Raw genomic sequence first — 18,983 nt, 5'->3', positions numbered from 1 at the left:
GGGCAACTTGTGTGTATCATCCGCTAACCAAAGGCTCCGTGAAGCCGTCAATAGCTGCGCCGGGCGATGCCAACGATGCTGGGCCTGCGCGCGGTGGACTTTTCGCATGGCTCCGGCGATTAATCCGCACCGCTTGTCGTCGCTTCCGCAAACGCCACAAGAATGCGAAAGGCTCCTAACGAAAGGGCCGGTGGATGTTGAACACTCCTAGCGATCAAAGAATAAGACATTGGTATGTGTAGAATGCGTTTTCGAAAGTCGAGCTAATAGCGCTTCTTAGATGAAGAATCGGCTGCGATGTCGAGTGCCTGTAGGATATCCGTACCGAAGACGACAGTCATGTATGCGGGGAAGATGACCCAGAGACCACTGCGGAATCAGTTAGCTTTTCGTCCCTTGTAGTACGAGGTGCAAACAGATGCAGAATATTAGCTTACTTCATGACAAGGTAGAAGACCAAAAGCGTTGCCCAGTCGTTATGGCGAACGTTTGCGAAGCCAGAGAAATACTCATTAAAGTCTACCATCGTTAGCCTGTGTATTGCCCATGTGTCGCATGTGTACGAACAGTAGAGTACTGTCTTGCTAACTGTCATGACTGCTGCAGCGAACCCGATGATGAGCGCGCGGTTGCCAGTCTTGCCGCGTACCTTCCTGCCGCCAGAGAGGAACTTGCCCACGCCCTCGCTGAGCTGCAGGCCAGTACCTCCAGATGTAGGGACACTGTGGTTGTATATGATCATAGCGTAGAGGCCATATAGCACAAGCTCCACAGCGTTCAGCATGGCTTGCGCGCCGCCAAACCCATCATGGTTTTCCCATCCGGGCCATCCGTATACGTGATCGATCGAAGCGTAAATCTCATACGGCTTCCAGATGGGCCACTGAAGCGCGCCACCAGCCATGGTATGTGGGCGCAGAAGAACATATAGCGTGTCCCATAGCACAAGCGGGATCGAAATGGCAAGCCAAACTATCGTAAGATTGGATGCCGTGTGGCACCACGTCGGCTCGTCGATTTCGGATGGAGAGGGAGGGCTGATTTCGGCTTTGGCATTGGAGATTGCGCGCCTCGCAAGCGACTTTGGTGGCGGTGAGGTATTGAGGTCTGGGGAGGTGGGCGCTGGGGACGCGGTCGATGTTCGTGATCTTGGCGTCTTCTTGACGGGTGATGGCTCCGTGGCAGGGAAGTCGCCTTGCGGATGCGAGCGCGTAGACACCATGGCGATGAAGAGAGATCAAGACGGCGTGAAGAATCTGGGGTTCAGCAGCAACTGCGAGGAGCGCAACGGAGGGGAGAATGTAACGTGTCGCAATGATGCAAAGGATGCTAGGGAACTAGTGGAGAACGGCTTCTGCTTTAGCCGGGCGGGGCTGTACCTGAGACGGGAAGGCTCGACAAACAGAGTATAGTGCATCTCGCCCTGGCATGCACAGGCTGTAGCACGATGACAACACACTCATAGACAAACTAGAAATTTTTATAGCGCTCTGCTTTAATAGGTAGGGACCGACTACATACTCCAAGCTAAAACAACACATCCTCTAATCACTACTTACCTAGGCATTCCCCTTCGACGAAGCTAGGCTTGTGGAATCACCCCAATCAGCCAGAAAGCAACGCTTTATCCTTCACTACCTAGGTAGAGGCTGCTCAAGAATGCTTGATAGTCCACCTAACGGTTGACTGTCCGATGCCAATGTTGTCGCACTCCGTCTGCCCCTGAGAGGCAACGACGCCACCAGACTTTGTCTGTCAGCAGAGAACCTGGCGCTCGATCAGGAGAGCTAGAACGTACCTGCCACCTGTTGAGAGCAAGCTCGGTGATGTCCGCGATGTTAGAAGACCCAATCCAGGTTTCATAGATGTTCCGGGTACCCGCTTCGAAGACACAGGTACCGTAGTACAAGACGCCATGCGTGTCGGGAGTGTTGTTCCAAACGCCCCACCAGGTGTTCTGAGAGCGGGTGTCTGGATAATGGTCAGTTCATTGCTCAATCGGACACAACTACTCTAGAGTGATGAGTTCCGAGTCTTGATGGCTTACAGTCACGGATCACTGCACAGTCTGCGGTGTTGGCGAAAGGAGCAGGATGGGGGTCGAGAGTGGTGCCATCGCAGGTATCAGAGTCAGGGGAGTCACTGAGCAGAGCTCGCGTCGCCACCTCACCGGGGTTGACAGACATAGCTACTGCTGCACTGTTGAGATAGAGGGTCTTGCCATTGAAGTCGATCGGTACCCATTGAATCGCGGCATTAGCGGCAGAAAGGGGCTCCGGAGCTGGAGCTGGAGCCGCAAAGGCCAGAGGAAGTAAGGCCAAGGTGGAAAGACTGAAGAGTTTGGAGGAGATCATGTTGAATAGTGAGGATTGGTAACTGTCGAGTTTCAAGTGCTTGATGATGCTGTTGATGTTGGTGCGAGATTTCTCTAGAGCTGGCAACGTCTTATATAGAACAACATGAGCAAGGGACTCTGTCTTTGAAGACGCAATACAGGCCCGAATCTTCGTTGCAGGTAGGCTTTCCGATCTCACGCTGCACTCTGCCAATGGTCTAGATGCTAGACAGTTGGTGGTCGACCTCCAGGAGTGCCCCGTGTCTGCGCGGAAGTTGAAGTAAGCTTCATATCTGTGCAGGAATTTATCGTTTCTACGCAGGTCAGCACATCAGTGCTTACAAGGTCGTCTTCTTCTAGGCGGTAGGGTGGCTTTTAGGCAGTGACTCTGACTGAACTACGTTTGAGAGTATTCGGGATCGGTGTTGCAATATCAATGACATGATGTCAGAGCCTATCATGATGTCTGCTTTCATAGCTTCGCGTTACACTGTTCTCATCGTGATAAGTCTAATCGGTGACGGAACCATTTCAGGGGGCTTGAAACGGTGAATGGTGACGGACTTCAAATCCGATTTTAACCTCAGAAGAAGGCAGCGATGACAGCGTCCCTGCCCTCGTATCTAGCATGCGCGTAATACTGGCGCAGAGAGGGGATCATATAATCACTTTGGGCATGTCGCGCATGCCGCGGTCCGGCGTGAAGGGGAAGTGGGCGACCCGGAGCTCATCCGAGTTGTACCAGAACAGGGGAGCTTCCCGAGGCCATCCTCCCCTCTCGCCTCTCGTTCTTTGTTAGACGCTTCGGATCTCGAGATTTCTCTCCATATAGTCTTGTGATAGCCAGGTATCGAGAGATGTGATGTGTCGAGTATCTGAAATCATGTTTGAAGTCTGACATCATGCCAGACCCTGTTACGACTTCAGCTCTGACATGCTGCTGCAACTTTCAGCTGCCTATCCCAAAGCATGCCTGACCACCAACTTTAGGCGACGCAATGAGTTCACAATGACGGGGAGCCTATGGGGCGCAGTACGGGACCACCCTTAGTCCAGCTTGCCATTCGAACAGCCCAGTGTTCATGCACTCAGATCTACACACCACTATTACTCGTTGAGAAGATGAAATCTCTGTCGTGCTTCCAGGTACATAGGATGGAATCTGACTCACATGCATATTCTCGGGCCAGGACTGTATATCGGCTTGGCACAGACGGGCCTAGGCTCCGGCATGTCCAAAAAGCCTCGCCGCTAACCGCTTGAACCAGGCCTTCGGTATACGAGAGTGCGAGTCTGTGAGAATAGTTGCGCGCGTAGCGCGGTCGACGCAAGTCTATAATTCCTGGTAATCATGGTGCTGGTGTAGGAGCTCTCAAGGCTTTACGCCGACACGCCGACCAACCTCCTGAGGCCTTACCTACTTGGGTATGTAGCGCCTTGGCGAGGCTGCGCCGCATCCATGGATCCAACTCCAGGGCTTTCTCGGATCCATTCACACGCTGCCTCGACTGGCGTTTACACTCATGCTCATCGCGTCAAGTCATTGTGTGCAATTTATATCGCCTTCTGGTGCGTCGTTGCAGCTCAACAGCGCGACGACGGAACCACGGCTTTGATGTCGTTTCTCCTCCGCGCGGGCGAGGTTCTCAAGGGCCGCATAGGCAGTTACACGATCACCAAGCAAGTCTCACCGACACTTTGGTTTGCGAAGTGAGGCCCGAATATCGCCTTCTATGCCTTGGCCACTGACAACTATGCAAGGGACCAAGGACAAAGAAGAGTGGTGATCAAAGGCGGACCTCCAACGGTGCGAGTAGAACGTGATGCGCTCAAAGTGTTCCAGCATTGCCCTCATATCAGACCAATGGTCGACGAGATGGATGGGCCACCTGCCATGCCTCCGCTTATTGCCTTGCGGTATCTCGACAGTGATGTCCTGACTGCGTCGATTGTAAGGAAGTTGAGCCGAGAGGAGCTCAAATATGTTACTCGGAGGCTGCTGCTAGCTCTGAATACTCTGCACGAGAAAGGCTATGTGCACTCGGGTACGTATGCGCAATCCATTCGTTGAAGCAAGTGGACTGGCCTGACAGGACGACAAGACGTCAAAACCAACAACATCTTCTTCAATTCTCAAGAGGGACCCAATCGCTTCGCTGATGTTCAGCTCGGTGATTTGGGCGACTGCTGCACGGTGGACTCAGAGCGGGCTCGATCTGGAAAGCTTGTGGGTGCGCCTGTGTGGTCTAGTCCAGAGGTTATCCTAGAGATGCCTTGGAACACCGCAACAGATATATGGTCGTTTGGTACCGTGGTATGTCTTGAGATTCGGCTGGAAATAGTCATAGAGCACACTTTGACTGTCCGCTCACTAGGTCATCAGTCTCATCTACGGCGGAGATAGGAATTTGTTCCAGCCGCAAGATGTAAAGCGCGGCGAACAAGGGTACCTGTTAGGTGTCCTCGAGCGACAGTTCCGCTATTTTGGACCCTTTCTTCCACCATTTATAGAAATGGGTGACGGAGGGATCGCCCAAGTCATACAGTATTTGATGGAAACGATCCCGTATGATGAACTAACTCCGTTCGCGTCTGTCACGGAAGGACAAGTGGCGAAGAAGGACAGGAATTTCATGTCGAAGATCATGCAGCTTGACTGGAGAGATCGACCTACGGCCAAAGAACTTTTGGAGGATGAGTGGTGGCAAGACGACTGAGATAGCTTTGGTTTAAAGCGCACTGGTATCACCATCTGTACGATGTGTATTATGTGGTGTACTATACACTATACTGATGGTAGAAATACTAGATATTTCCACTCAACGATTGCGACCCCACTCAGGTTTCACCCTCAAGACTCCGATTTCGTGAAAGAGGGCTACAGAAAAGCACCACCTCGCTTGCTAGCGCTCTGCTTAGCTCCATCGATACATCAAGACCATTGCATCGCTACAGGTAAATTTGGCGTTCCATTCACGTCTCTACCTATCGCCATCAACCATGGACATCACTGGGCTCGATCGCGCTACCGGTAGACTGGTCATCCAGATCAGACTAGACGAGATTACAGAGGCGCTCGAAGGCATCCAACTGGACGACAACGGTACTGCCAGCTATCGCGCTATTCGTCACACGCTTCAAGATCAACTATCCATCATCTATGGGCAGGTATGCTGTTCGCCTACGATTAGCCGGATACTTCGCGAGTTTGCGATAATATCCCACTAGGTTGGATGCATTAAAATACTAACATATCAGCAGGATACTGACGACGAAAGCGACAACGGCGACGAAGCAAGACGTACGCCATCGAGATCAAGCAGCGACACCTCCGCGAACAACTCCGATGATGAAGGCGTCGTAGCGGAGGAAGCGAGTCCCACACCAGAACTCATTGAGGCGCCGGAGTCAGAACCGGAGTCAGAGTCAGAACCTGAGCTGGTACCAGAGGCTACTGCCGATTGCGGTGCTTGCGGTGATACAAAGCCCGAGAAGGACACCACCAAGCTTCAATGCTCCCATCTCTACTGCAAAGACTGTATTATAGATCTGTTCCACTTCGCTGTCCACAAAGATACCTCACTCTTCCCGCCTCGATGCTGCAAAGCCACCATCCCACTCGACACGAACGAAAACGGGGTAAAGGGCTGCAGTATTCTACTGCCTGCAGAGCTATTGATCGAGGTCAATGAGAAGAAGGCGGAGCAGGAGAAGGCTCAAGAAACTCCATGTTCTGGTGCGGATTGCGATCATGTTATCCCGAAAGAAAACATCAGTGGCGGTGTTGCGACATGCGATCTTTGCGACACCAAGACGTGTACGGTATGCAAGAACGAAGCGCATGAAGGATTGTGTGCTGAGGATGATGACACTAAGCTATTGATGGCGACAGCTGGAAAGGTCATGTGGCAACAGTGCACCAAGTGCAAGAATCTGGTCGAGCTAGACACTGGCTGTTTCCATATCATGTAAGTGCAGCGCGCGAAATACTCACAGTTAAACTTGCTAACTTCTCTAGTTGTCGCTGCAGTCATCAGTTCTGCTACATGTGCGGCGCCACATGGAAGACATGTATGTGTCCGCAGTTCGACGAGGGTCATCTTCTGAGGCCGACTCCTACCGATGGTCTAGACATGGCACCGACCGTCTGCCAGCACGTTTGGAAACAACATGACGGTACCGCATGTGCGCGATGTGAACGTACCGATCTCTTGTCCGTCATGCAATGCACTCGCTGCCTCCTTGAGCAGTGTAGTCGTTGCGTGAACAACAGATAACGGTCTGGATCTCATTTCAGAATGGAGGAAACTGTTCTTACAGTGGATGCAGAGTTGATATGATTAGAGCGGTTTTGGTTTATTCCTGGCTCGATAGCACGGCGGAAATGTAAGGGCTCAGGGCTGATCAATCCATACATGCCCGGGTGGCGGTCTGCGTCATTGATGCTAAATACCTGGGTCATCTTCTATTTCCCGACCCTCTTCACCGAGATCAGAAACTTGAAATACGCGAGTAAATGTACACACGAATAATCTTATTGTTGCTTTCGTTACGGTTGTTCCTGCAAGTTGCCCAACTTGTCGTTAGTGCCTTGGCGATCGACATGACCGCAGGAGTCCAAGGACTGCGCCGCACATAATCTTGTGTGCCATGTGTTCTTCATCCGCGAAAATACAACCCAAGATGAGACGATAAAGCTGTACCTATATACAGACTAGTACCGATAACCAAGGGTTCTCGCGTCGAATACACCATGTCGTCTCTCTTCCGGGTCGGGCAAGTTCTCAAGGGTAGCATCGGGATGTATACAATCACCCAAGAGCTCAAAGAAGTTGTCTGGCTCGCCAAGTCTGTGCTATGGTGACAATAGAAACATATACACCTCTAACGGCCCCCAGAACTCAAGCGCAAAAGCTGGCGGTGATCAAGGCCCAGCAGGGTCACCATGGGGTTACGAACGAGCGAAACGTTCTCAAGAAACTTCAACATCGCAGCCCCTACATTAGACCAATGATCGAAGAGATCCAGGGCCCAGATCTCCCCGTCACAATCGCTTTGGAGTATCTTGACACCACCATTTCAGAGGCGTCCGCGGAAAAGGCCTTGAATCGGAAGGAGTTGAAGCACGTTTCGCGCAGCGTCCTAGAGGCCCTACGAAACCTCCATGATGACGGCTATGTACACGCGGGTATTCATTGTCTGCCGCTAGTAACCTAATATTGGAGCTGATTATACTCGAAGATCTCAAACCGGACAACGTCTACGTCAACATGCAGGTAGGCGACAATCGATTCAGCGAGGTCAAACTTGGCGATATGGGTAATTGCTCTCATGTCACCAGTGCGGCTGCCACTTCTGGGACTCCTTGTGGCGCACCAACATGGGTAAGCCCAGAAATTATTCTGCAACTACCGTGGAATACAGCTGCAGATATCTGGGCGTTTGGACTACTGGTAAGACACTCCATATGATACGTTTCGGTCTCATCTCCAATAGATCCGACGTTGCTGGGCTAACGACTCCCGTGATTAGTTTGTGCACATGCACTACGGCTCTCACTTCAACCTATGCGTACCTCAAGGCTCAAAAGCCGAGGAGGACAGAGAAAACCTCCCCTTGCATGTTCTTATGCGACAGTTATACTGGTTCGGGCCGTTTCCAGACAAGACCGTCGAAATAGCTGATGAAGAGATTACTAAGACCCTAGCGGCTCTAAAGAGAAACAATTTACCAGCGCAGCAGGGAATGTTCAAAACTATCCCAGAGACAGAGCTGTCAAAGAAGGATAACGAGTTTGTCCGTAGGATAATGAAGATGGACTGGAGGGATAGACCGAGTGCGGGAGACTTGTTGGAAGATGAATGGTGGGAAGACGAATGAGGCGGGGCTGATGGCATACCGTGGACGGCAGTGGCGTTCGCATTTTGGATGTAATACGCCAACGGGGTCATGATGGATGTATAACACTTTGAATGTACCATAGCTTACTTCACTCAACACAAAGCGCCCTCCGGGCTTGCTCGCCTCCTCCACACAATCACAATTGTCTTTACCAGGCAATCAACAGCGTCATAAATACTTCCCTTCCCGAGATCTTGTCGTCACTTATCACAACACTACCAGCCAGCTTCTCCAACCGCTACAAGCACTTCGAGAGTTAACAACGCGATGTCTTACCCACCAAACAGCCCCGAGATCGTTAGTCGCAAACCCCAACATGGCATCAGGACCGCGAGCGAGCTCGGCGCTTTATCACCTCACTCACGCTCATATTCTCCGATGGACGTTCACACGATCATCTGCGCGGAGGACGACTGCAAAAACAAGGTCGATGTCGTACCACATGGACACCACGCTGGGCCGGCCAGTAAGGACAGTGCGATATATATCAAGGCTAGGTGCAAGGAGTGTGAGCCGCCAGTGACTGTAGCGAGTTGGTGGGAAGGATACGAAAAGAGCGAGGAAGGCAGTGATGATTGGAATGAGGAACTAGGTGATTGGGTCGATGAGTTCTGAGAGGACGAGAGAGAACGATGGCTGGGACGATGGTAGAGGCAGCCGCACGACGTCTCAAAAAAGATATTCGATGCAATCAGTAGAGATATGGGGGCTTAGAGGTTGGATTGGATTAATACACATCTGTATCTACCATGTATTCCAAAGTCACTTTATTTTGACCTCTATCTGCCCGGTAATTGATACCCTGAGGAAGAGCAGGAAGAAGGAACGTGCTAAAACACCTGAGTACCTGCGCAGGCTTCTCTTCACCGCTTACATGTCGTGGTCGCCTAATAAGATGCTGTTAGTCTCTTTTACGCGCCATTATACAGCCAGTGAAAAGATCGTGTCTGTAAATCCGAGGTGAAGGCAAAGGCTGCATTCAGCGATCTTCTAGCGGGTGCGGGTGCGCCCTCGAAGCAGCTCAGCCTCCTCCGCAGTGACGGTCATGAGACCTGAGCCCTTCTCATCCATTTTCTTCTTCAGAGACTCAGCAGCAAGTCGCTCTTTAGCAATGCGCGCGTGCTTCTCAGCCTGATTATACTCCCAACGCTGACGGCGCTCTTTCTCTCGCTCTTGCTCTCGGCCCTCAACCTGCCTCTTTGCCATTCCAGCAAAGAATATATCAGCGGACTCCATAGCTTTCCTCAACCGAGTGTGCTTCTCCAAGAATGCCGCAAAGTCTTCAGGGTCGGGTATAAGGCGTTTGTAGCGGTCGTGGCAAAGGTGGTTGACCATCGCGGTCCAGAGTGGGTCTTTGTCAGACGTGGCGTTCTGTTCGACGGCAATGATCTCTTCATAGCTCGGAAGCTGGGTCTTGAGGTACTCGACATAGCCGGCGTGGATGTGGCTACAGTAGCGCTCCATACCTAACAGGCGAGCAGCGCGAAGGAGGGACACGTCTTCACCGAAGGTCTTCTGAGCCGGGACAGCGTAGGCCTCGAACTCGTTGCAAGTCTCCTGCATCCAGCCGATGAGTAGAAGGCGCACTGCGCCAGGGTGTATCTGACCACGTGAGAATACATACTCATGTGAGTGGGGATTAGCGGCAAAGTGTTTGTGGAGGACAGTAGAAGCAGCCATTGCTGCGCGCTTGGAGATGCCCTCAACGGATGTATCTCCAATATGAATGGTGATGCGAGGACCTTGGAGAAGAGCTTGGCGCTGCGCTCGTATCATCTCGAGCAGGTTGTCGATAGACTGGTCTATGACGGGTGAAGAAGGCGACTGAGCTGACTGCTTTACTGCAGTCTTTGGCTGGGGCGGGACATCGGCAACCTCGGAGACGGGAGAGAACGACGGAGTAGTCGGCTTGTGGTCGGATCCAGGATTGGTAGCGGGCTGAAGGTTGATCTTGGTAGGAAGTGGCTCTTTGGGCAAAGAGGCAGTCGCAGAGCCGTCAGTGTCGGCGATGCTGACTGCCTTGACGGTCAAGTCTTCATCTTCATCAGGTATGACTTTCTTGGTAGTATCAGCAGACTCGGGGGAACCAGCCTGCTCAGTAGAGGAGGCGGTGGTGTTTACGTCCTTGAGGAGTGCCGCCTTCTTAGCAGCCCTGTTGCGACGAGTGCGCGCAGACTTGGACATGGATTGGCCTTGAACAGCTGGAGATGGCTCACTACATGTGGAGTCAGTACATGGAGTTATTTCATTGGTGATTGAGACGTACGATAGTTCTGCAGCTAAGTGACTGCTTGCAATGTCCGTGGTCGCCATCGCAAATACGATGATGATGCGGCGCAGACAGAGCGATTTGACGTGGAACCGCGTCTGTTGGTGGGAGAAGAGGAAAGACTTGTTCTTACGAAGGAGTAGATTTGGGACAGAGTCCAGTACTTTTAGGCAGCGAGCTCGAGGCGCGGTTTATTTACATGCAAACGGACGGGACCCAGTGCACGTGACTACCTAGGTAGGCAGGGACCCGAGCGCAGAACGGTCGCACAACGCGAGGAAGCCGGATTAAATGAGGAAAGAGCAATGTGGGGTGGTCCTAATCGGGGCTCTAGAAAATCATGAATATCGCCCTCATCGGACTACTCGTGCCCGTTTTCATACTCCTGGCTCTTTCTAGTTATGCTGATGTAGCATCTCATCGCAGCTTTCTTACGCATTTGGAGAAGGCCATCGCGACTGCTGAACCATGTGCCTAAACCGCTATAACTCTTTCTGGATTGCACCTTGTCAATGATCTAAAGGACTCGTCACTTGATTGAAAGTAAATATATTTGTGGCAATATGCGGCTCGTAGCCAAACGTCATGTTCAATCAGACGGCGGAAGACTCTTGTGGAACGCGTATGAGAACAATGAGTATGTGCACACGATGAACGACTGACTATTCAATGACGACTGGAGTTCGCAACAGAGTGTTGAAGTGGAAGAGCTGTCGCGCGTGTCGGACGCGTGCCCGCTCGGCACAGCAGCGCCAGCCGAACTTGCTCCGGATGACGCGATTCCTGAGCAACACCCGTGGACTGTTTGCTCTCCACCATCAGCACCGCCGTCATAGTCGCAACAGGCCCTAGCCGACACCATTACGTGCAGAAGGCTCAAGCGATCTATCTCAGCTTATGCTTCCAAGTACTTCGCTTCCTCTCAGCGCATCCGACGCGTCAGACATCAGAATGGCGTCTGGCCGCTCGCCAACAGTCGCCCACGGAGACTGACGACCACATTCACTGAGCCCTCACCAGCCTCAACTCATGCGCCTAAACAGAATATAGGAACCCTTTTCAAAGTTGCCACGTTTCAGCAACCGGTACAACCGCCATCTTCGCTCTACGCCGCAGCCCGATCGTCTCTTCAGACAGCCTCGCATCCTCCCAAGAGCCACAAGCTGGTACCGACAAGAACCTCTAGAACACCAACATGCACACTGCGGCTACCACCGAACACTCGCGCATACCAACACTACTGTAGAAGTACGGCTGTTGTCGAGGTAGACAAAAGGGTCCAGCCGGTCACAGAGATTTACATGCAATTGAAGGGAGCATAGTCTCAAGCTCGCTTGGCTGCCGGCCACACAACACATCGTAATCCTCGAGGATACGGTGTCGTCTGTGACTGAGGAACATAGCCGTAGCCCACCACCAGTATCGCACAGACGGACACTTGATAGCCTCGCCGCTACCTCATCCCCCGACAATGCCCACCCATTGTTCTGTTAGATCTTTACAAGGGTTTTCGAATGGCTGTGATGTCACGTCGTGGGTTGTGCGTTGTGCGATGTATCAGGATATCACAATGGCCCTTTCGCTTGCTCGACTCCACTCGCTAATACACTCGCCCTATATTCTGGCTGGAAGACTGTACAACAAGTGCACTTGAGTAGAGCGACATTATCGTAGCTTATCGATCGCCATCATGCCGGACCCTGTACTGATCACTCTCCCAACTACGCCAACTTGGTCGCCTGTGATACGGCGCGACGCACCAAATGTCCGCGCTAACTCAATCATTGGCCAAGAGCAAGAGCGCAATCGTATTATCACGGAAGCGATTGGCCTCCCTGAACGTGGATCTTTAAAGCGCATCGCTGAACACTCGGTAAACGTCCTTGATTTGGATACCAAAGACCGCAAGGTACTCCTCGAGGGACCAACCGTGGATCTCATTGCCCGTGGTATCGTCATCCGGAAAGACGTAGCTCTTCGTGCATTGATAGCTTCATGCCAAAAGGCCAATGATGCCGTTCAGATCACGCCCCAAATCACACGATTCCACATACATGGTCACGCCGATGAAAGAAGTATCAAACGCTTGCTTGACGTATTCACTACATCCAAGCTTCTTGGCCTTGATCGCGTTGACCTTGTGTCCGGTAATCTTCGTAACGATATACTAACATACCAAGCGTGTTTAGTTCTCGGCATCCACTACACTCACTCTGCACCTCTCCTCGGCACCCTTTGCGCGCTCGTATCATCTCGACTTCTCAGTATTAGCGAGCTCGAGATGTTGGTACGTCGCTTCCCTCCCACAAACCCTTTAATGAAGCATACTGCCAAAGACCTCTGCCGCAGAAGGTTCAAGAAGCAGATACCCAACATTGCTGAATTCAAAAACTGGCTGAACAAGGAAAGCCAAGAAGGACTGAAAAAGACCATGGCGGCATGCGACAAAGTACACAAGATGACAAGGCAAGCAATCACTCGGAGAAAGTGCGACTGGAGGAAGGACGCTGTGCTACGTCTGTGGGGCGAGGATGTAGATGGGGTTTGTGTTGAGGAAGAGGCCGAAGACGACATGGAACCGGACAAGATCAAACGACGAGACTCAAAGTTACTGGAGTAGAGCTTTCAGAACTATCATGAGCGACTGCTGGGCCTGGTTAACGGGCATATAATGTATGGTTAAGTTCAGTAGTGATTGACGATGTTTCGATTCTTGCGTAATCTGAACAAGCGATGAACGGACTTCGTTCTTTGCGAGGATACTGTATTGCTAAGTTCCAAGACCCAACACCTTCGAAAGAAGGACTCCAATCCGGTACCAGGCGAGCTAACCTATTCTATGCCACCGAGGCCACTCAAGAGCCGTGACCTTCATTTGAACTCTCAGAAGCTTCATTGGTTGACACCGGTGCTGCGAATGGGGTATCAACACTCATCAATAACTGCCGCTTCAACTCCCAGCCCCTGCTGTCGCCGTATACACAGAATTTGATACCACGTTGAGATGCTGCAACCACCGCATCGTGTAGGCGTTCGATCATTTCCGATCGTAAGTCACGGAGTGATGCAGGTTCACCTTCGCTTACCCATCCAGAAGTTGGCGTTACGGCCAGATTGAAGCTTTCAAGAGTAAGCACTGTCGCCGGACTTACTATGAGCCGCCATAAACTAGACCTGGATGGGGAGTCCAGTGGCCCTGTGTCCTCTGATCGCAAACGAAGGTCTTCGAGTGGCACTGTCATGGCATCGGTTACTTCTAAGTGTCTGATGCTAGGGGGCAAGAAGGATACACGGCTGTCTTGTGTCATTTGGCGTAGGTATCGGGAAAGTAAGGTGAAGTCGATGTGCAGGGTATGCAGCTCTTGAAGAGCGTAGAGCGAATCGAGGATGCAGTTCGTTGGCATTGAATCGTCGTCGGGACGAACGCAGCGAAAGGTTTTTAGACATGGTAGGTGTTTCCGTAAGAGATTTGACATGACTGGGATTGCTTGCCCTGGCTGTATTACATCGCATATGTGGTCGAGGCTGAGATATTCCAGTCTTGAGGCACAAGGGTGCGAAAGTAACGACTCAAAGGCACTGGGCGTGATGTGAACATTGAGCAGCTCCAATTTTCGAAGGGCCATCTGCGGAGTGGATATCATCCTGATATTGAGCACGTCGCAGGCCCACATGCTCAGCTTTTGGACTGCGCTGGGTAGCCCGAAACTGAAGGTGTCCCCTCTCGCCTCGAAACCATAGACATCAAGCTCCGCAAGCTTCGGACATATAGGTGGTTGTCTATAATGGTCCCAATCGTGTAGGGAAATAACCTGTAGTGTGATATCGAGAGATCCTGGTGCGATAGATCCCAGATGCGCCTCCTGTACATTTGGACTGAGGGCGAATATTAGAGCTAAAACTCCATCCAAGCTGGGATCTTCAGGATCGGCATCGTCTGTTCGCTTGAAGACGTCCGCCAACCACACTTTGGCCAGTCTATCGCTCTTTAGACCAAGGCTGTCGATCGTCTTTGTGACACTCGAAATGTATTGTTGCAGCATATGCGTAGTATGGCTGAGCTCGGTATGTTCTGATACGATTGATGTGCAAGCGTGGCAAGGTTTGGTGTACTCTTTGGTATCTTTCGCAAGCAATGTGATGCGCGAGATGTGGCGTGCGAGCTCCGGCCGGTCGAGCAGAGTGATCATCAGGCGCTTCGCACGAATTTCAGCTTTGTCGCAAAAGCCGATGTCACGGTACAGGATAGGTTCCACTACGTGATGGTAGTATCGAGACACGCGCGATAGAGCGCAGAGAGCCTTTCGAGATTTGCCGTCGGAGAGATGATTGGCTATCATAGTATCAAGCTCTGTCGAGAGAGCAGTGAGAGACATCGTTGTTGCCCCAGATGAAAAGTTAGAAGGACTGTCCTTGATGCGTGGCTGAGTAGCTGGTATGCGTGCTTCGTCTATGTATTCAGCGTAAAATCTACCACTAGACGGTGCGTCTGTATATGCATGGCTGGGCGGTCTGGACTTTAACAGTAATGCGCAAACCATATGCACGGCGTGACTTGCTCAGCTAATGAGAAACTTGGTCATGTATCGGTCTCATGTGCCTACTCAGGGTAAACCATCTTTCTCCCGACACCGCCGTCTACAACAACCTCCTGACCAGTGACAAACTCGTTGCCTATGAGGTACTCCACCGCTTTCGCAATATCCTCCACTTTACCTACTCTGCCAGCAGGATGCCAGTCGACGTCGGCCTTTGAAAGACCCTCTTCCCACTTGGTTTGACCTTCATCACCAGCTTTACTTTCATTGGCGACGTGAATCCATCCGGGAATGATCGCATTCACCCTGATCTTGTGACGATGGCCTAGCGATACTGACATGGACTGCGTCAACCCCAACAGTCCAGCTTTGACTGATGAGTAGGCTTCGTGATCATTTTCTGATTGGTATGCGCGCGTTGATGACATGTTGATGATGGTACCAGGAGAATTCGGAGTAGAACTTCCTGCTGCGAGAAGCGGAACGCATAGCCGGCTGAGCATGAACGGTGCAGTGAGACCGATCGCAACCTTCAAGTCCCACTCTTTTTCCATGTCTTCTCCTTCAGCTTCCATGCTGCGATCGTCCGATATTGATAGGTCTGTCGGGAAAGCATTGTTGATCAAAATGTCGAGCTTGCCATCAAATTTCCGCTTGACTTCTTCGACAGCAGTCTTCAACTCCGTTCGCTTGCTGAGGTCACACTCAAGCGCAGACCAGCTTTGCTTTCGCCCGTTTGACCATTCTTCAGCTCGAGTTCTGACATGCTCTAGCTCTTCCTTATTGGAATCCAGGATGACGACGTCATGTCCAGATGTCAGCAGCTGTCTGAACAACCCGCGCCCGATACCCCTGGCACCACCTGTCAGGAGGACTTTGAGATGCTGCGGAGCTGCGCTCATTGTCATTGGCCAGTACTAGCAGACTAGGATGAAGGGTAGATGTCGTGAGCACGGAAGTTCTGCTAATGGTCGGTGTCTTTAATTTACTTTCATTAATGGGCTACCGTAGGTTCGCGGAGCCATGACGTCATGACCAAATCTTCCCGCGCGAAAATTCCGCGCTCATCTCTTCTGGCGCCTACAGCCCGTTGCTATTGCGAATTTATCCTCGGAAATTAACGATCGGCAAGAGAGGAAGAATGGGGTATTCTCGAGAAGCCCGGTGGGAAGCAGGATTGTAACTTCGGCGATATTGTGGAGTTCAGCATATCGGTTTTCTAAGAAGAATGGACGCTGGGCCGCCTTTGAACGCGTCTTCTCCAGTGACTGCCCAGGTCCACGGATGCGTCCTGTCGAGATACTTGACCTGCGCAAATGCGAAAGAGATGCGAACCACCCTACCAGCTAGGCAACGAAGACCCTGTCACGCGGCATTCATCAAACTGCGAGGTGTGAAATCACGTGATACAACCATTGGGGAAAGTCATGGGTATGTACTATGCTCGCACTCTAAAGCCCTATGTACATGAAAGTTTACTTACAACCCCGAATCGATCTGATTCAGTACCACTTGGGAAGTGTAAGCATCCCAAGTGTCGCAAAGTTGGAACTGCTCATCTCCGAATGTCTGCTTCTGGATTTCCTCTGGTCTCTCCAGGATCTGCATGAAAAGCCCTCCACTAACGTGCCAAGCGAGATGGCAATGCAGAGGCCATGCACCTGGATTGTCCTGCACGAATTGCAGCACCAGGTACGAAGGCTCAACAGTGCCGGTGGTGTTTCGTGCATTCTGCATCTGATGGACATCGCGGCGCAGCGTGTTCTCCGGGTTTGTCACAACACCGTCCCACTCGCCGAAGCCTTCAGCCAGGATGTGGTAGTCATGGCCGTGCAAATGCATGGGATGGCCGCCAATGAGACCGTGGTTGACCATGTGGATGCGGACATGCTTCGCACCGGGGAATTGGTACACGTTCCATTCGGGGTCGAAGTCCGACTCATTACGCTTTGCTTTCAGGAGCGTTGGCTTGTTGTAGTTGCCGTGGTAGGTGCTGTTGTTGAGGTACCAGATAAAGTTGGTGCCATTGGAGCGGAAGTCAAAGTCCACACGTTCGACATGGTCAGGCTCTTCCAATGGTACCTTACACAGCGGGATACCCTGGGTGATGGGGTCGTTCTTGCATTGCTCAAGTTGTTCCTTCGTGACATCAGAGGTAGACTTGGGGATAGCGTCGGTACTGGCATCCTCGTAGTATACTGCCGCAAGAGCGTTGGGTGAGATGCCGTCGGTGAGTGTGCAGCGAAAGCCTTGAGCAAGTTGAGAGCGCATCCAGAAGGTATCGCTAGGCTTGCCGATAGCTTCGACCACAACATCAGTGCGCTGACCGACGGCAAGTGTGACGACGTTGGTCGTGTACGGCTTGACCGGGATGTAGTCTACGGCGATGACTTTTAGTCTGTGTCCGTCGATGCTGAACTTCTGGTTGCCTTCAGCGCCTGTGTTGATGAGGCGTAGTAGATGCTTCTTTCCGGACTGGAATTTGAACTTGGAGATGCCTGCATTAGGCGTGCAAGGCAAGGTCGTATTGGCACATGGGTAATTCATTCTTCCATTGATGAGGTTGTTGTTGGAGGGCGGGAATTGACCGTTCATAGTGCCTTCAACAAGGGTATAGTAGTCAGCGTGGAACCAATCCTCGAGAATGATGGGGCCGATGTCGATGTCGTAATCCTCGTGTTTCGGCCCATGTATGACCATGGGGCCGTGAGCGCCACCGGAGTATTGGGCACTGTAATGGCCTAAGGGAATTAGCTTTCGCGTATCTCAGTGTAGTACTGAAAAACTTACTGTGGTACCAAGACGTCCCGTAGCGGTCGGCCCGGAAAAGCATCTCATAGTAACCGCCGTTTGGAGTGATCGGGCATTGACTGACCGCAGGTACACCGTCATACCAGGTACTTTCTGTCTGGAAAAGGCCATGAGCATGAAGGGTAGTACCCTCATCAGTCAAATCATTCGTAACTCTCCACAGGATCCAATCACCCCTGATGCGGTCAGTTGAAGCATTACAATGTTGTAAAACCATTCATACCAGTTGGCTTCGATTAGAGGACCGGGGAATTGACCATTGACCGTGAGTCCGTTTCTGGTAATACCATCCGGAGCAATCGTTTGATAAGCCACGTGAAGATCGTATGTTCTTGTCACGCCAGTGTCAGGCATCGACGGACAAAGAAGATCAGCCTTTGGTTTGGAGGCCGCAGAAGCGATAGGCTCGAGCGTCCCGGTAGCAGTCGGTCCGAAAGTGGTAGACCCTGTGGCGTTTGCATAACCGTATGGATAACCAGATACTGTAGGTTGGAGAGAATGTGTTGATGGAAGCCTCGTTGGTTCAGATGTATATGCGCCATCGGGATTGTTGCCTGGGAGACCATTTACCGGGAGATAGGGAGAGTCGATCAAACCCCATTGTGAGTTACCACACTGTTCGACATTTGAAAGTGAGCTCTTCAGATGGTCGATGCCCTTGGGAACCCAGCACGGTTCTTTGTAGTCATGTTTGGCGGGCCCGCCGTATTCGTAAGGTGTCGAAGGCTGAGGAGGAGCGTACGCTTCTCCATGTGATGGCTTACCCGGCCACTCGAAAGGGAGAGGTACGTCGTTGTAGGGATTGTAGTATGGCCCACCATGTCCATGAGAGTTGGTCGTGGGTCGCGCTGTGGCGTATTCGGTGACTGTAGCTGTGATGACCTGGCAGATGGACGCGGTGCTGAACTCAGAAGGGGTGACTGCGTGGAGGACAGACGACAATGAAGCCGTAGCGGCGAAGTAAGGAGCGTAGGCTACCATGGTTGTAGCAACAAAAGTTGGCCGTATGATTATTCACGAGCGACCACAACAGGCTTGACTGCGCAAAGAAGGAACGACTGTGTTGAGAAGCAAGACACTGCATTTGAAGATATGCTGAAGGCCATGTTATATGGGATCCTATGACAGT

The 18,983-nt window shown here is 51.7% G+C and overlaps 8 protein-coding genes across 8 annotated transcripts; 4 read left to right on the top strand and 4 right to left on the bottom strand.

Moving 5' to 3' along the window:
* Positions 1-263: 263 nt before the first annotated feature.
* On the bottom strand, positions 264-1,222 carry J4E88_000717 (uncharacterized protein; the record flags this gene model as incomplete). Its single annotated transcript, XM_049394391.1, has 3 exons — positions 264-369; positions 438-519; positions 568-1,222. The coding sequence occupies 3 exons, from the start codon at positions 1,220-1,222 to the stop codon at positions 264-266; spliced, it is 843 nt and encodes a 280-aa protein (XP_049260220.1).
* A 2,977-nt stretch (positions 1,223-4,199) lies between these two features.
* On the top strand, positions 4,200-5,052 carry J4E88_000716 (uncharacterized protein; the record flags this gene model as incomplete). The annotated part of the gene is made up of 3 exons (XM_049394390.1): positions 4,200-4,380; positions 4,429-4,649; positions 4,711-5,052. The coding sequence occupies 3 exons, from the start codon at positions 4,200-4,202 to the stop codon at positions 5,050-5,052; spliced, it is 744 nt and encodes a 247-aa protein (XP_049260219.1).
* Positions 5,053-5,335: 283 nt separating this feature from the next.
* Positions 5,336-6,307, top strand: J4E88_000715 (uncharacterized protein; the record flags this gene model as incomplete). The annotated part of the gene is made up of 2 exons (XM_049394389.1): positions 5,336-5,503; positions 5,597-6,307. The coding sequence occupies 2 exons, from the start codon at positions 5,336-5,338 to the stop codon at positions 6,305-6,307; spliced, it is 879 nt and encodes a 292-aa protein (XP_049260218.1).
* A 1,038-nt stretch (positions 6,308-7,345) lies between these two features.
* J4E88_000714 (uncharacterized protein) lies at positions 7,346-8,215 on the top strand (the record flags this gene model as incomplete). The annotated part of the gene is made up of 3 exons (XM_049394388.1): positions 7,346-7,523; positions 7,577-7,654; positions 7,917-8,215. The coding sequence occupies 3 exons, from the start codon at positions 7,346-7,348 to the stop codon at positions 8,213-8,215; spliced, it is 555 nt and encodes a 184-aa protein (XP_049260217.1).
* A 1,011-nt stretch (positions 8,216-9,226) lies between these two features.
* J4E88_000713 (uncharacterized protein) lies at positions 9,227-10,549 on the bottom strand (the record flags this gene model as incomplete). The annotated part of the gene is made up of 2 exons (XM_049394387.1): positions 9,227-10,451; positions 10,503-10,549. The coding sequence occupies 2 exons, from the start codon at positions 10,547-10,549 to the stop codon at positions 9,227-9,229; spliced, it is 1,272 nt and encodes a 423-aa protein (XP_049260216.1).
* Positions 10,550-12,268: 1,719 nt separating this feature from the next.
* J4E88_000712 (uncharacterized protein) lies at positions 12,269-13,125 on the top strand (the record flags this gene model as incomplete). The annotated part of the gene is made up of 2 exons (XM_049394386.1): positions 12,269-12,313; positions 12,361-13,125. 2 exons carry the CDS (start codon positions 12,269-12,271, stop codon positions 13,123-13,125), a joined length of 810 nt encoding a protein of 269 aa, XP_049260215.1.
* A 1,980-nt stretch (positions 13,126-15,105) lies between these two features.
* J4E88_000711 (uncharacterized protein) lies at positions 15,106-15,951 on the bottom strand (the record flags this gene model as incomplete). Its single annotated transcript, XM_049394385.1, has 1 exon — positions 15,106-15,951. The coding sequence occupies one exon, from the start codon at positions 15,949-15,951 to the stop codon at positions 15,106-15,108; it is 846 nt and encodes a 281-aa protein (XP_049260214.1).
* A 571-nt stretch (positions 15,952-16,522) lies between these two features.
* J4E88_000710 (uncharacterized protein) lies at positions 16,523-18,835 on the bottom strand (the record flags this gene model as incomplete). The annotated part of the gene is made up of 3 exons (XM_049394384.1): positions 16,523-17,784; positions 17,834-18,030; positions 18,078-18,835. 3 exons carry the CDS (start codon positions 18,833-18,835, stop codon positions 16,523-16,525), a joined length of 2,217 nt encoding a protein of 738 aa, XP_049260213.1.
* Positions 18,836-18,983: the final 148 nt, after the last annotated feature.

Source organism: Alternaria novae-zelandiae (assembly GCF_023758075.1).
Source record: "Alternaria novae-zelandiae strain BMP 2774 chromosome Unknown scaffold_1, whole genome shotgun sequence".
In the NCBI taxonomy this organism is placed as follows: domain Eukaryota; kingdom Fungi; phylum Ascomycota; class Dothideomycetes; order Pleosporales; family Pleosporaceae; genus Alternaria; species Alternaria novae-zelandiae.
Note: the sequence above shows the minus strand (reverse complement) of the source record. Positions and strands in the feature narration are given on the sequence as shown.